The 16874-nt window shown below is 45.6% G+C and overlaps 1 protein-coding gene and 1 long non-coding RNA gene across 7 annotated transcripts in view; one reads left to right on the top strand and one right to left on the bottom strand.

The window, feature by feature from the left end:
• Positions 1 to 16874, top strand: part of LOC142598236 (sorting nexin-18-like) — a 58272-nt gene that overhangs the window by 12682 nt on the left and 28716 nt on the right. For 3 of the 6 annotated variants that reach the window (XR_012832821.1, XM_075738982.1, XM_075738985.1), the window contains exon 2: positions 6577 to 6718. The exons of 2 other annotated variants lie outside the window; for them this stretch is intronic. Coding sequence is in view for 3 of the 4 variants with exons in the window: in XM_075738982.1 (XP_075595097.1) it covers positions 6577 to 6718 (142 nt within the window). In the remaining variant the exon portion in view is untranslated. Of the gene's footprint in view, positions 1 to 6576; positions 6719 to 14771; positions 15109 to 16874 lie in introns of those variants that run through there. One more of the 6 variants, XM_075738984.1, reaches the window with a different exon arrangement.
• LOC142599224 (uncharacterized) overlaps positions 801 to 16874 on the bottom strand; it is a 620151-nt gene continuing 604077 nt past the window's right edge. Inside the window, exon 4 of the long non-coding RNA XR_012832846.1 lies at positions 801 to 853. This is a non-coding gene — a long non-coding RNA (uncharacterized LOC142599224). The remainder of the gene's footprint in view (positions 854 to 16874) is intronic.

The following is a 16874-nucleotide window of genomic DNA, read 5'->3' as shown; positions in this document are numbered from 1 at the left end:
TAACACCAATGTAGTGTTAAAAGGCAGGCATTCTTTATTGCAGCGCTGGATGCACAGGGGATAGCTCCACCCAACATGCATGCCAGGTGATCACCAACACACAGGTTATGTAGGATCAAAACATACATATTCATCATCTTTCTCAGAAAAGGCAGTCCTATGATAATCATTTCTTAGAATCCATTTCCATAGTTTCCTCCCCGTCACGCCTGCTCAGTGATTTGAGTCAGTGGTCCTCAAGGGTCTCTGGTGGTTGTCAGTGGTCTCGCACCCATGTCCGCTGGGTGACCCCCTTCATGCAGGCTAGAAGCTTCCCCTGTGTCTGATAGAGCCAATGCCAGCCGGCTCCAAGACGGACCCGCCACTGGCCAAGGCCAAGCCAATCAGCGCCTCTGTGATAACATATTTAAGAAGAAAAAAACAGTTAGAGAGAGCTTTTGCAGCCGGAGAGAGGAGTGAGAAGATGTAAGAACATCTGCAGACACCAAGGTCAGTGGAGAAGGAGGGGGAGGAGGTGGTCCAGGCGCCGGAGCAAGATTCCCTTGCAGCCCGTGGTGAAGACCATGGTGAGGCAGGCTGTCCCCCTGCAGCCCATGGAGGAAGGATGAGGGGGTGTAGCGATTCAACCTGTAGCCCATGGAGGACCCCACGCCGGAGCAGGTGGAGACACCTGAAGGAGGCTGTGACCCCGTGGGAAGCCCAGGCTGGATCAAGCTCCTGGCAGGACCTGTGGCCCCATGGAGAGAGGAGCCCACGCTGGAGCAGGTTTGCTGACAGGACTTGTGACCCCATGGGGGACCCACGCTGGAGCAGTCTGCTCCTGAAGGTCTGCACCCCATGGGAGAGACCCACGCTGGAGCAGTTCATGAAAGACTGTAGCCCGTGGGAAGGACTCACGTTGGAGAAGGTCATGAAGGACTGTCTCCTGTGAGAGGGACCCCACGCTGGAGCAGGGGAACGATGAGAGGAGTCCTCCCCCTGAGGATGAAGAAGCGGCAGAAACACTGCGTGATGAACTGACCGTAACCCCCACTCCCTGTCCCCCTGTGCCGCTGGGGGGGGCGGAGGTTGAAGCTGGGAGTGAAGTTGAGCCTGGGAAGATGGGAGGGGTGGGGGGAGGTGCTTTAAGATTTGATTTTATTTCTCATTCCTCTACTCTGTTTTGCTTAGTAATAAATTAGATGAATTCCCTCTCTAAGTTCAGTCTGTTTTGCTCGTGATGATAATTAGTGAATGATCTCTCCCTGCCCTTATCTCGACCCATAAGTTTTTTTCGTTATACTTTTTCTCCCCTGTCTAGTGAAAGAGGGGAGTGATAGAGCAGCTCTGGTGGGCACCTGGCCCTCAGCCAGGGTCAACCCACCACACTTGGTTACAAACTAATTATCTCAACCTGATTCTGTAGTTTCTGTTTCACGGCCCCTATCCCACGGTTACATTTCCCCTCTTTGGAAGTTTTGAAATAATAACTTTTCAATACTTCCACTCATATTTTCCTATCCTAGACACATTACAGATGTTCTTAAACTTGTAACCATAGAATCTACACCCCAGTGTGTCTGCTCATGTTTCTCTTTTGCAAGTTCTAATGTAACTTGTGGAGTTACTATTACCTGATTTTCTGGTGTTACCCACCATTCTTCCATATTCTGAGATGCTTTTAAGTGCTCTGCCAATTGTTCACCTAGTTTGCTGCATCTTGCTTTTAAATTTGGAATTTTCATCTGGTTTACTGGTACTAGTGCAAGGATACCTTGTTCTGCAGCCTCCTTCGCAGCTTTATCCGCCAATCGATTACCTATATTTACAGCCGTCTGACCAAATTGATGAGCCTTGCAATGCATTACGGCCACTTCCTTTGGTTTCTGCACATCTTGCAGGAGTTGAAGAACTTCCTCCTTATGCCTTATTGGTGATCCTTTGGCTGATAACAGTCCTCTTTCTTTCCAGAGGGCTCCATGAGCGTGGATCACACCAAATGCATATTTGGAATCCATCCATATGTTTACCCTTTTCCCTTCTGCCATCCGTAAAGCCTGCTTTAACGCCACCAATTCTGCTTTCTGTGCTGATGTATTTGCAGGTAGTGTCCCTGACTCCAATACCTTGTCGGTGGTGACAACAGCATACCCGGCCATTCGCCTTCCTTCTTGCACGAAACTGTTTCCATCCGTAAACAGTTCCAGATCAGGATCCTTCAAAGGTTTGTCCTTCAGGTCCGGTCTGCTGGAATAAACTTGTTCAATGGTTAGCAGGCAATCGTGTCCCAATTTCTCGGTAGGATTTTCTGTTGACAGGAACATTGCTGGATTTACAATTGCTGTGGTTTTTAATTCCACATCATCTTGTTCCAATAGGACAACCTGGTATTTCAACATTCTGCTAGGGGATAGCCAGTGACCCTCCTTTTGTTCTAAGACAGTTATTACCATGTGTGGTACATATACCACTATCTTTTGGCCCATAGTCAATTTTCGAGCTTCCTGAATCAGCAGCACCGTTGCTGCCACGGCACGCAAACATCCCGGCCATCTTTTACTCACGGTGTCAAGTTGTTTGGAGAAGTACCCCACTGGTCGCTTCCAGGATCCCAGCCGTTGCGCCAGCACTCCAAGGGCCAGATGTTGCCTTTCATGCACAAACAGCTCAAAAGGTTTGGTTAGATCAGGTAAACCCAATGCAGGGGCCATCATCAATGCCTTTTTGAGTTCTTTAAATGATTTGTGGCATTCAGGTGTCCAAGTCAAGTATTGGTCTTCGGATTCCTTCAGGGCTTCATATAGGGATTTCACATACAGACCATAATTTAGAATCCAGAGTCGACACCACCCAATTATTCCCAAAAAGGCTCTCAGTTCCTTTGGACTGTTAGGTTCGGGGATCTGACAAATGGCTTCTTTTCTTTCGTTTCCCAATTGTCTCTGTCCTTGAGATATCTCAAATCCCAAATAAATCACTGCTTCTTTCCCTATCTGAGCCTTGTTTCTGGAGACTCTATATCCTCCTTGGCACAGGAAATTCAATAAACTGATGGTCATTTCAAAACATGTTTCTTTGCTTTCTGCTGCTATCAGGATGTCATCCACATACTGCAAGAGTATGCTGCCTCCTTGATTCTGTTTCTTCCACATTTCTAACTCTTTTGCCAATTGATTTCCAAATAGTGTGGGGCTATTTTTAAATCCTTGTGAAAGCACAGTCCATGTTAGTTGCGTCTTTCGTCCTGTAGCAGGGCTTTCCCATTCAAAAGGAAATATGCTTTGACTTTTTGTATCCAGAGGTATGCAAAAGAAGGCATCCTTTAAATCCAGTACAGTAAACCATTTATGTTCCTCCTTCAAAGATGTCAGTAAAGTGTATGGATTGACCACTACTGGGTGTATATCTTGAACTATTTGATTTACAGCCCTTAGATCCTGAACCAATCGGTATTCCTTGCCTCCTGATTTCCTTACTGGTAATATAGGGGTATTGTATTCTGATTCACATTCTACTAACAGCCCATATTCTAAAAATTTTGTAATTAATCCCTCTAAATTCCTTTCGAGCCTCCCACTTAATAGGATACTGTTTTTGTCTTACCGACTTGGCCCCAGGTTTTAAAGTCACCTTTGCCAGTTCTGCCAGTTTGGATCGTCCCGGAACTTCACTTGCCCATACCAAAGGGGTTACTGCATTTTCCACTTCTTCTGGAATCTGTTCCTCCTTGGAGGAATCCTGTAACATAAACACTCTCGCCTCTATGGCTTTTGATTCTGGTATTAGTAATCTGATTTCTCCATCTTTAAAAATTATTTGTGCATCTAATTTGCTCAATAAATCTCATCCCAATAAAGGCAACGGACATTCGGGCATGTACAAAAATTGATGTGTTACCCACTGTTTTCCCAGCTTAAATTTTAACAGTTTCAAGAAAGGCCAGTTCTCTTTTCGCCCCGTCGCCCCAACACCCTCTGCTGATTTATGGCTGAGTTTTGCTTTACATGTTTATTATTCTCAGTCAAGATTGCCAGAATTTTCCATCCCTTTGCATTTGTCTGACTTCTTTTTCTTTTTCTCTGTTGTTATACACAGTCCAGGCTACTTCAAGCATTTTACCTAAGTCTCTGGACTCAGCCCCTTCCAGTTTCTGGAGGTTTTTCTAGGGCTGATTGTCCCATAAATATATAGGCCAATTGTATAGCTTCTTCCGTGGTGGTTTTTTTGTTTGCTTGTGGTTTTGTTTGTGGTTTGGTGGGTTTTTTTGTTTTTGGTTTTTTTTTTTTCTCTGGGTCCAAATTAGTGTATTTTCTAGCAGTCTCCTGTAGTCTTTCCATAAAGGCTGAAGGGGACTCATTTAATTCTTGTCTTACTTCATAAAGTTTAGACCAATTACTTGCTTTTAGCATTGCATGTCTAACACCAAACAAAATCCACTTTTGATATCTAGTCAGCATCCCTCTGGGCCCCGGCTGATTAGGGTCCCACTCAGGATTTGTGGATGGAAAATTCTGGTCCACTGTCCCTTGTATAATCCCATTTGCATGAGCTCCTTCCACTTGTTTTCTGGATGTATTTAATCCCATTTTCTTTTCAGTGTCTTCCAACAAAGTATCCAATATTGCTTGCAAATCCTCCCAATCAGGGTTTTGGGTTCTGATTATTGTTTCTACTACTTTGGCAACCCTTTCGGGATCATCCCGATAAGTGCTCGCAGTTTCTTTCCATGCTCTTAAATCAGTTATTGAGAAGGGAACTTTTACCATTACCGGGCCCTCATTGCCAACTGCCTGTCGAAGAGGGGCCTGGAGGGGAGTTAATCTGTCTCCTCCCCCTCTTCCCCTTGTCCTCCCAGCAATTGGGCTGAATCCTTCTGCCTCCCCTTCCACAGAAGGGGCAGAAGCATTATTAACCTCCAGATTTTGATCCCCCTGATCATTTCCTAGCCTTCTGTGAGGTGCAACCAATAATTCAACATCATCATCTTCAAATTCACATTTAAAACACCGTTTACCAATATCACAAGCTGAGCAACCTTTTTTCAAATTTTTATCAGGTTCCTGCCCCTTTAATGCCATTATCGCAGAACTAGGTGAAACCAATTCACATTGCCTTTGCCATTCCAGATGATTTCGCAGTGTGAAAAACAAATCTACATATGCCATTCCATTCCATTTACCTTCCCTCTTACAAAATAGCATCAATTGCAGAATTGTGTTATACTGCAATGTCCCATTTTCCGGCCACTTTTCCCCACTCTCTAAAGTATACAGTGGCCACCAGTGATTACAATATTCAATCAATTCTTTCTGAGTCAAAGGATCAATGTTTCCCAGATCTTTCCAATGTTCCAAAACACATCCCAGTGGTGTTTTTCATGGGATTGGTTTCTTACTCGGAAAAGTACCCATCTCCCAGGGACTTAGTGGTTGTGATTGTGCACTATCACAAGCACTTAGTCAAAGGGACCCCAACCCGTGTTAGAGCTCCCTCAGGGATTTCTCTCGGTGTGGGCCTGTCCTGCCACAGTGGTAAGAGAAATCCCAGTCTTGGAGGCTTCCCCTCCCCTCTGGGCCCTGCTCCACAGGCTTTTGCCTAGCAGAGACTTTTACCTGAGACGTCTCCCTAGCCCAACTCTGCGCAGCTTTCACCGTGCCTTACGAGCAGGCCTCCTGTGTTCCTGGTGCGAGCCTGTCCCACTGCGGTGGTGAGAGCAAATATTCAAAAGAGCAAATATTCAAATCAAATAAGAATGCCTTTACCTCTCCCAGGGGTCTTGCTCAAAGCTCTTCGGTCCGGGGATCGGAGGTTCTCCCTGAGAATTCCCCGGTGCTGGCTGGAGGTCCTGTGATCCCATGGATCCGTCGAGGTTCAAAAGCAGGGTCCCATCTGGGTCACCAAAAACTGTCACCGAAATCTGGGAATAAACCTCGTAACACCAATGTAGTGTTAAAAGGCAGGCATTCTTTATTGCAGCGCTGGATGCACGGGGGATAGCTCCACCCAACGTGCATGCCAGGTGATTACCAACACACAGGTTATGTAGGATCAAAATATACATATTCATTATTTTTCCAAGAAAAGGCAGTCCTATGATAATCATTTCTTAGAATCCATTTCCATATTCTCCTCCCCATCACGCATGCTCAGTGATTTGAGTCAGTGGTCCTCAAGGGGTCTCTGGTGGTCATCAGTGGTCTCACACCCATGTCCACTGGATGACCCTCTTCTTGCGGGCATGCGCAGTATCCTTGCTGTGGATGCACCTGTCTATAACGACTCCGAACCTATTGTTCAGTTTGGTAGGGACTGTACATGGAACAGAGCAGCATTGTACCTTGCCATGGTCAGTTAGCTTCATTACGTATTACCTTGGTTGCAAACTAATTATCTCAACCTGATTCTATAGTTTGTGTTTCATGGTCCCTATCCTATGGTTACAGTATGATGGGCAGATGAATGGTTTGGAAATGTTACCGGAAAGCAGGCGATAACTCCACCTAACGTGCACCCAGCGCTGCAATAAAGAATGCCTGCTTTCTAAAACTTCAAAATAAGTCTTAGAGAGTGAATTATTTTGCCGCTTTCCGGTAACAGATTTTGGCGACCCAGGTGGGACACTGCTCTTGAACATCGGTGGATCCGAGGGATTGCAGGAACTCCAGCCGGCACCGAGGGATTCTCGGGGAGAACCTCCGATCCCCGGACCAAAGAGTTCTGAACAAGGACCATCAATAAGGTAAAGGCATTCTTTCAGTATTATTTTCTGACGCCTGCCCGTCAGTCATAGTGAAAGCTGCGCAGGGTTGGGCTGCATCCCTGGGGCAAAGGGAAAGTACCCTTTGATTGAAACTAAAGGATAAGTCTCCTTCCTGAAACCGAGGCTCAGAAGTTTGTCTGTTGAATGTTGAATACGGCCGTGATCGTAATTGTGTATTTTTGTGTGCTTGTTGTTATAGTGTTAAAAAAAAAAAAAAGTAAAAGCTGGGGTTAAATGGTTTTGTGTCTTGTTTTTAAAATGGAAACTGGAACTTCTAAAAGGGAATTGATCTTAAAGAAATCCCCTCTCGGGTGCATTTTATTAAATTGGAAGCAAATAGCAGGACCCCCAGGAGGAGTCGCAAAGAAAGATGATCTAATCAAGTACTGTAATCAGTGGTGGCCATTGTATAGACTGAATGATGGAGAAAAGTGGCTGGTGAATGGGACTTTTATGATACTCTGTTACAGTTGTTATTCTTAAGAGGGGAAGGAAAATGGGATGAAGTTCCCTGTTGATGTGGTTTGAAGTTCCCTATTGGACACCCCTCCAAGTGAAGGCAAACTGTGGCCTGCACTCTGCTGCCAAAGGGATCGAGAAAAATGCATTAGCTATATCAGTTGTGGCGTACCACTTGGCTGCCTTTGACTCCAGTTCATACTGAAGTTCCAGCATGTCTGGCACAGCAGCACTCATAGGCAATGTGACTTCTTCATTCAGGCCACGATAGTCTACTGTCAGCCTCCACTCTCCATTGGACTTCCGCACTGGCCATATGGGACTGTTAAAGGGTGAGTGGGTTTTGCTGATCACACCCTGACCCTCCAGGTGACGAATTAGCTTGTGGATGGGAACCAGGGAGTCTCTGTTGGTGCGGTATTGCCACCGGTGCACGGTTGTGGTAGCAATTGGCACCTGTTGCTCTTCAACCCTCAGCAACCCTGAAGGGTCCTCCGAGAGACTGGGCAAACTAGACAATGGTTCAATTTCCTCCGCTTCCAAGGCAGCTATTCCAAAAGCCCACCAGTAGCCTTTTGGGTCTTTGAAATAATACCCTTTCCGGAGGTAGTCTATGCCCAGGATGCACGGAGCCTCTGGCCCAGTCACAATGGGGTGCTTTTGCCACTCATTCCCAGTTAGACTTACTTCAGCCTCCAACAGTAAGGCCATCGGATCCACACAGTCCAATACACTCTATTGTCCCTTTCCTCCACCTGGCTGGAGGCAGGGCCCCTCTAATCCTGCTCATCATATTCACTACTCATCTCTTGCAAAAAGGACTTAGAAGTCCCTTCAAGAGGATCATAAGTGCGATCAGGCCTTCCACTTGGTCTGGGGGGCTGCCCGGTGGAAACTGGAGCAGCGTTCTTTCTGGACGAGTCCCTTTGTACAGCTGTCTTGCCTTGTGGCTCACGTACTCGTGCCCACAGGGTTGAGGTAGGCTTCCCATCCCATTTCCTCATGTCTTCTCCGTGGTCACACAGATAAAACCACAGGATACCTCATGGTGTGTATGCTCCATATCCCCTCTCCGGAGCAGAAAAAGCGCTTACTCCTAACAGCTGAAATATGGGTCTGTGCGGGTGGGGAGTACGATATATCCTCTTTGAGTTGCCGGACCTCCTGGGACAGTTTCTCCACAGCCGAGACGAGGGAGGAAGAAAGGCTCTCTTCATATTGCCGGAGCCGGCCAGCCACTTCGTCCACCGTGGGTGCCTCTTCACTTTTCCAGTCGATTACCGCCAGTGAGTTGGCGTACGATGATGGTGCACTTCGTACAAACTTCCGCCACGTGGGTCGGGTACATTGGACTTCATCGGGGTCTGTGGGCAACTGTGCATTGTCCGGATCATAATAAACCATCTCCCGCACAGCTAATTCCCTCAGATACTGGATACCTCTCTCCATGGTGGTCCACTTGCCTGGCCGACAGATGACATCTTCGCTGAAAGGATACCTTTCCCTCACGCTTGACAGGAGTCGCCTCCAGAGGCTGAGGGCCTGTGCCTTCTTCCCAATTGCCTTGTCACTGCCCCCTTCCCTAGACAAGGATCCTAGCTGCTTGGCCTCCCTGCCCTCCAGTTCCAGGCTACTGGCCCCGTTATCCCAGCAGCAGAGCAGCCAGGTAATAATGTGCTCCCCTGGAAGGCGGCTGAAATCTTTCCGCATATCTCGCAGCTCACTCAGGGACAGGGATGGGGTGATCACTTCTGGTTCTGGCTCTTCTTCTTGTTCTCGTGATGGTCCCAGTTCATCATCATCCTTCTCTAAGCGAACCGATTTCTTTGTGTACTTCTTTTTGTGTATAGGGGTCGACTGATACTGGTGTGGGTTGATCTTTTGGCTCGGCTACAGTGCCTGTTGCGGGAGCTTGGGTAGTTGCAGTGCCTGTGGGTCCGCTCTCTCCCTCTCTGGATGGTGCTGTCTACTATCAAGCAGTGTTTGATAGATCGTGGCCAGGGCCCAGCACAGTGTGGTAAATTGTGTCTCCTTAGAATACCCACAGCATTTCCCTTTCAAATATTCTACCATTTTATCAGGGTCTTGCAGTTGTTCGGGAGTGAAGCTCCAAACCATTGGGGGTGAGAAGGTCTCTAGATACCCGCCCATACTCTCCCACATGCCATGCCAGCCCTGACTATTCAGCCTCGGGGCAGATCCCTCAGTGGTATTCTTGAAACAATTTTTGGTAACCCTGAACAGGACTTGGAAACCATTCAGGAGACCTAGCAATGGGAATATACTGGCATGAACGTTCCAAGGGTATTCAAAATTCTCAAAAATTGTTGTAACCAACCAAAAGGGAAAAGGGGAGGTGAAAGAGTGGGAGAAGGTATCCCCCTCCCTGTCTTCCCCATAGATTGGGTCCAATTATTAATCAATTCTGAAAGGTATTGACCGAGGTACGGGCATGACAGAAATGCTACATACAAGTACCAGCTCAGACTCATGACGGTGGATGATATCTTATCATAAGTCGTTGTCACACAATACAACAATATGAGAACAGGAAACCCTCTCCCAGAGGTGATAAACAGCACCACAGGGATTACATAGAGTAAACACCGGTTTACAAACCAGAGCCATGTGACCAAACAGAACATCATTATGACCAATGACTGTTTCAATAACATTATAAATGCTTATAACAATTTTGTTTTAACACACTTGGGTCAGACTTGTCATTATCACAACCCCTCGAGCCCCATGTTGGGCGCCAAAAGGACTGACGTGGTTTAGGCCCTGCCGGCAGCTGAGCACCAAGCGGCTGCTCGCTCACCCCTCCCCCGGCGGGATGGGGAGGAGGGAGGAGAATGGAAAAACAAAGGCAAAGCCTCGAGGGTTGGGATAAGGGCAGTTTACTGGGACAGCAAGGGAGAGGGAAAACAATCAACAACAGTACTGATAACAGATATTCACAACGGGTGATAACAGAGAACAATTTACCGATCCAAGGACCGACCCACCAGACACCCAGCCCATCCCGGAGCCAGGCCTGAAACCGTGCTGCCCCCTCCCCTGCCCGACTAGCCCCCTTTTATGGTGAGCATGACATCACATGGTATGGAATAGCCGTAGGCCAGCTTGGGTTACCTGCCCTGGCTCCTTGTGAAATTAACTCTATCCTTGCCAGAACCGGGACAGCTGTGTTTTGATTTATTCTCTGCTTTACGAGATCTTCCTGAATGGAGCAGGGAATGTAAATTAATACTGAGAGATCCTGTGGTTCTTGACCTTGGAAAAAGATAATCAGAAACTCTCTAAGCGTTGTTGTTCGGTGTGTAGTATCAGTAAATTGTGCTTCAAATACGGAGGAGGATGTTTCTGATGAAGAGGAATCTTTTGCTGGAAGTGAGAAATTCAGTGCCGTTGCAGGGAGAATGAGGGGAGGATTAGGAGGTCGAGTTGTCCGAAGTACCCTTCTTAGTGACTGTTTTATGCTTGTGGGAAAAGCTGGCGGGTATTCTTAGGGAAGGTCCTGAAAAGGAGGGAGATGCCTTGCAGTTAGCATTTATCTTATGTGGAACAGGTATCTCTGGATATTCGAAGAAAGTTACAAAAGCTAGAGGGAGAGTATTCGAGGAATTTGAGCAAGGTGTTGGAAAGGGCTGGGAAAATGTATAATAACCGAGAAGTGGTTAAAGAGAATCGGGAAAGGAAAATGTTGCAGGAAAGGGTAGCGGGAGGCTGTGAAGGTGTTGCTCTGCTTGTAGTACAGGGCAACGGTGTTTGAAGTGCAGGCGTGATGAGGAGGATGATTTAGAATTAATGAAAGATGTTGGAGGTTGCATGGATGGTTTTTGATAACAGGGAGAAAGAGAAGGAAATTAGAGAAGAGCAACGAGAAAATGAAAGAGAGCGGAGAGAGGCACGGAGAGACAGGGAAAGAGACGGTAACCTGAGAGCTGCACTGCAGGGAGCGTCAGCAAACAGTAACTTCAGGGGAGGATGGCAATACTATGGGGGGAGAGGCGAGGCCCCTCCAGCACAAAATACCAGGAATACCTTAGGAGATAATCAGCATGCATATTGTAAAGAACTGGGACATTGGGAAGATTAAGGACCGTTTTAGGGGTCCTATTCCTATCAGTCTAGAGGTTCTGGAGGAGGCACGATACAATCAAGAAGCAGCTCCCTTTCCACATCAGTTCCCCTTAACTAAGTCCTGAAGGGGACCAGGGGAAACCTCCCCAGCAGAACCCCACAGTAGAGCTGGGGAAATGGAAAATAGATTTTCTTGTAGATACTGCGGTAACTTATTACTTGTCAAAGAAAATTGAGCGATGATACAGTAAACATTGTGAGTACCACAGGGAAAGCGGAACAGTGTGCCTTTTTCCATCCTTTAAATTTTAAGCTCGGAAAACAATGAGTAACTCACCAATTTTTATATATGCCTGAATGTCCTATACCACTCTTGGGACAGGACCTATTGAGTAAATTGGAAGCGCAAATCACCTTTAAAGATGGGGAGGTCGAGGTGTTAATTCCTGAATCTAAACTTGTACAAGCATCTGTGCTCCTATTGCAGGAAGATAAAATTTTAGAAACTGGCATTCCAACGGAAGTGGAAAATGCAGTGACACCCCTTGTATGGGCTGGAGAAGTCCCTGGTAAAGCTAAGAACGCCAAACCGGTAAAGATTGAACTCAAAGCAGGAATGAAGCCAGTAAGGCAAAAACAATATCCTTTGAAACTAGAGGCTAGAATCAGGCTAAAAACAAGAGTGGTTCACAGTTATAGATTTGAAAGATGCCTTTTTGTGCATACCTCTCGAGCAAGAAAGTCAAAATATATTTGCCTTTGAGTGGGAAGACCCAGAAATGGGTCGCAAATCACAGTACATTTGGACAGTGTTGCCACAGGGATTTAAAAATAGTCCCACAATATTTGGAAATCAATTAGCCAAAGAATTGGAAACCTGGAAAAGAAAACATAAAACAGGGACTGTATTGCAGTATGTTGACGATATTTTCATTGCAACTGTAACCCGGGAAGAATGCTTACAATTAACCATTGATCTTTTGAATTTTCTGGGATTAAACGGTTACTGAGTTTCAAAAGAAAAAGCTCAAATCACACAAGAATCTGTTAAATACTTGGGATTTGAACTTTTAAAAGGACAAAGAAGATTGAGCACAGAGAGAAAAGAAGCTATCTGTCAACTCCCAGAGCCCCAGAATGCACACGAACTGCGAACCGTCCTTGGAATAGTGGGGTGGTGCAGGCTGTGGATTGCCAATTATGGACTCATTGTGAAACCTTTATATGAACTACTGAAAAATTCACCACCTGAACATTTGGAATGGGACGACAGTACCAGAAATGCTTTCAAACAACTAAAAGGAACTCTGATGAAAGCACCAGCTTTAGGACTCCCAGATCTAACCAAAACCTTTGAATTGTTTGTTCATGAGCGGCAAGCTGTAGCTCTGGGGGTGCTCTCTCAGATGTTGGGAGGCAACAGACGTGCTGTGGCCTATTTCTCCAAGCAATTGGACAATACCAGCAAAGGATGACCAGGATGTCCGAGAGCTGTAGCTGCTACTGTGCCGCTAATTCAAGAAGCCCGGAAACTGACACTGGGACAGAAGATTGCCTGGTTTTGTACCACACATGGTCCTCACTGTCCTGGACCAGAAAGGTGGGCACTGGCTGTCTCCAAGCCGGATGTTGAAGCATCAAGTGGCGCTTCTTGAACAAGATGATGCTGTTTTGAAATCCACTGTAGTAGTAAATCCGACAGTTTTCCTGTCATCCCGACAACTGGAAGAAGAGGAACCCACACATGATTGTTTACAGACCATTGAGGAAGTGTATTCCAGTCGACCTGACCTGAAGGACTCTCCTTTGGAAAACCCAGACTGGGAGCTATATTCAGATGGGAGCAGCTTCATTAAAAAAAAAAGGGGATCCGGATGTCAGGGTATGCTGTGACTACAGTGGATACTGTTGTAGAAGCAAAAGCTCTGCAACCAAAAACATCAGCCCAGAAAGCAGAATTGACTGCACTAACAAGAACCTTGGAACTAAGTGAAGGAAAGCAAGTGAATATATGGACCGATTCCAAGTATGCATTTGGAGTATTACATGCACACGGAGCAATTTGGAAAGAAAGGGGACTGTTGTCATCTCAAGGGACCAGAATTAAGCATGTGGAGCAGATTTTAAAATTACTTGAAAGTGTACAGAAACCAAGAGAAGTGGCTATCGTGCATTGCAAAGCTCACCAAACCAGACAAACCCCACAAGAAAGAGGCAACCAATTGGCTGATGTGACCGCTCATAAGGTTGCAGAAAAGGGGAAAGGGATATTGGCAATAATACCTGAAAAGAAGATAGAATTAGAAGAATTCCCTAACTAGGATAGTTAGGATAACAATTTAATTGAAACACTGAGAGCTGAAATACAGAAAAATGGATGGGCTGTTACTCCTACGGGGCAGGTAATTCTAACCCCAATTTTGCTGCATGAAATAGTAAAAAAAGAACATAATAGTGTTCATTGGGGAACTGAAAATTTATTGAAACATCTACAAAAATCAGTGGTGAGTGGTAATATGGTAGAAATTATAAAGTCCGTAGTTGAAAGGTGTGAAACATGCCTTAGGAATAATCCGAAGACACAGAATAAAATTCAATTTGGATCAACAAAACCAGGAAATATTCCAGGAGAACACTTGCAGATAGATTTCACTGAATTACCAAGAAAAGGAGGGTTGAGATATCTATTAGTATTGGTGGATACTTTTACAGGATGGCCTGAAGCCTTCCCATGTCGCACCAACAAAGCCAGGGAAGTTGATAAGATCTTGCTTAAAGAAATAATACCACAATTTGGTGTTCCTTTTGGGATTTCTTCGGATAGGGGACCACATTTTGTTGCAAACTTTGTCCACCAAGCAAGTAGAATATTACAAATAACATGGGAACTGCATGCCTCCTATCATCCACAATCTAGTGGACGGGTAGAGCGCATGAATCAAACCTTAAAACTACGATTGAGTAAAATTTGCCAAAAAAACCCTCAATGATCTGGATACAGGCACTTCCACTTGCTCTATTGAGACATACATTGATGAGAGTGGAAGGATATCTGAAGATACATGACCAAATGACAATTTTACATGAAGTTACTAAAGACAATACCTCTTTTGGGTTTGAAGAGATTTGGAATACTCTTACTTCTTGGCTACCTAATTGGTCATGGTTGAAAAAGCTATTTTTATTAGTGATTTTTATTATAGTGGTTTGTATTCTTGCCTGCATAATGATTCAATGCTGTCACTGCTGTACTAACCTCTGTTCAAGATACAATAAGTTTGTATAGTGAGAAATTGTAGCATGTAAGCTACAAATCCTCAAAAAGAAAAGAAGGGATTGATACCTGTGAATATTGAAATATTAAGATCAATTCAAGCAATTAGAGCCATTGCTCAATAGATGTAACCAAACAAAAGAGAAACCATTGTAACTTAGAAAATAATTGGTTGTAAGGTAAGAAGCTCTGGAACAATCTCATTTTAAACAGCTCGGCCTTGGAAGAACAGATGCGCAAAGATAAGAAAGTTACAAGGTGATCACAAAACCAGCCTTGAGGGATAAGGTATAGGTGATACCAGGACTGAGTCTGAAGACCCCCGATGACCATCCAGAGGTGCCAACAAACATGCGTGAAAGACATTAGCATATGCTAACGAGTTCCCGGAAAATCCATGAATGTGATAAGCACTACTCGGAAATATAATGAATATGTATATTAACATAGTATAAATACTTGCTAGTTTTGTCTTTTGGGGGTGCACGTTAGGTGGAGTTATCCCCCGTGCGCCCAGCGCTGCAATAAAGAATGCCTGCTTTCTAAAACTTCAAAATAAGTCTTAGAGAGTGAATTATTTTGCCGCTTTCCAGTAACAGAAATGTAAGTTGTTTTACTTTCTAGTAAGTAATGTAACCATAGGATAGGGGCCGTGAAATAGAAACTATAGAATCAGGTTGAGGTAATTAGTTTATAACCAAGGTAATACGTAATGAAGCTAACTGACCATGGCAAGTGGCAAGGTGACCGTGGCAAGATACAATGCTGCTATGTTCCACGTACAGTCCCTACCAAACTGAACAATAGGGTTGGAGATATTAATCTTATGAAGTAAGTTGCTATGGACAGGTGCACCTACAACAAGGATACTGCGCATGCCTGCATGAAGGGGGTCACCCAGCGGACACGGGTGCAAGACCACTGACGACCACCAGAGACCCCTGAGGACCACCGACTCAAATCACTGAGCATGCGTGACGGGGAGGAGAATATGGAAATGAATTCTAAGAAATGATTATCATAGGACTGCCTTTTCTGAGAAAAACGATGAATATGTATGTTTTGATCCTACATAACCTGTGTGTTGGTGATCACCTGGCATGCACGTTGGGTGGAGCTATCCCCCGTGCATCCAGCGCTGCAATAAAGAATGCCTGCCTTTTAACACTACATTGGTGTTACAAGGTTTATTCCCGGATTTCGGTGACAGTTTCTGGCGACCCAGATGGGACGCTGCTTTTGAACCTCGACGGATCCATGGGATCGCAGGACCTCCAGCCGGCACCGGGGAATTCTCAGGGAGAACCTCCGATCCCCGGACCGAAGAGCTCTGAGCAAGACCCCTGGGAGAGGTAAAGGCATTCTTATTTGATTTGGATATTCAAGGAGCCCCGTGGCTCTCCGGGACAGGCCCGCACTGGGACAGGCCCACACTAGGAGCACGGGAGGCCTGCTCGTAAGGCGCAGTGAAAGCTGCGCAGAGTTGGGCTAGGGAGACGTCTCAGGTAAAAGTCTCTGCTAGGCGAAAGCCTGTGGAGCAGGGCCCAGAGGGGAGGGGAAGCCTCCAAGGTTGAGATTTCTCTTACCACCGTGGTGGGACAGGCCCGCACTGAGAGAAATCCTTGAGGGAGTTCTAACACGGGTTAGGGCCCCTCTGACTAGTGCTTGTGATTGTGCACAATCACAACCACTGAGTCCTTGGGAGATGGGTACTTTTCTGAGTAAAAAATCAATCCCACGAAAAACACCACTGGGATGCATTCTGGAACACTGGAAGGATTTGGGAAATATTGATCCTCTGACTCGGAAACAGTTGATTGAATATTGTAATCACTGGTGGCCACTGTATACTTTAGAAAATGGGGAAAAGTGGCCGGAAAATGGGACGTTGCAGTATAACACAATTTTGCAATTGATGTTATTTTGTAAGAGGGAAGGTAAATGGAATGAAATGGCATATGTAGATTTGTTTTTCACACTGCGAAATCATCCGGAATGGCAAAGGCAATGTGAATTGGTTTCACCTAGTTCTGCGATAATGGCATTAAAGGGGCAGGAACCTGATAAAAATTTGGAAAAGGTTGCTCAGCTTGTGATATTGGTAAACGGTGGTTTTAAATGTGAATTTGAAGATGATGATGTTGAATTATTGGCTGCACCTCGCAGAAGGTTAGGAAATGATCAAGGGGATCAAAATCTGGAGGCTAATAATGCTTCCGCCCCTTCTGTGGAAGGGGAGGCGGAAGGATTCAGCCCAATTGCTGGAAGGACAAGGGGAAGAGGGGGAGGAGACGGATTAACTCCCCTCCAGGTCCC

This window comes from Balearica regulorum, chromosome W (assembly GCF_011004875.1).
Source record: "Balearica regulorum gibbericeps isolate bBalReg1 chromosome W, bBalReg1.pri, whole genome shotgun sequence".
Classification (NCBI taxonomy): domain Eukaryota; kingdom Metazoa; phylum Chordata; class Aves; order Gruiformes; family Gruidae; genus Balearica; species Balearica regulorum.
The sequence above is the reverse complement of the archived record's forward strand: the minus strand, read 5'-3'. Positions and strand labels throughout refer to the sequence as shown.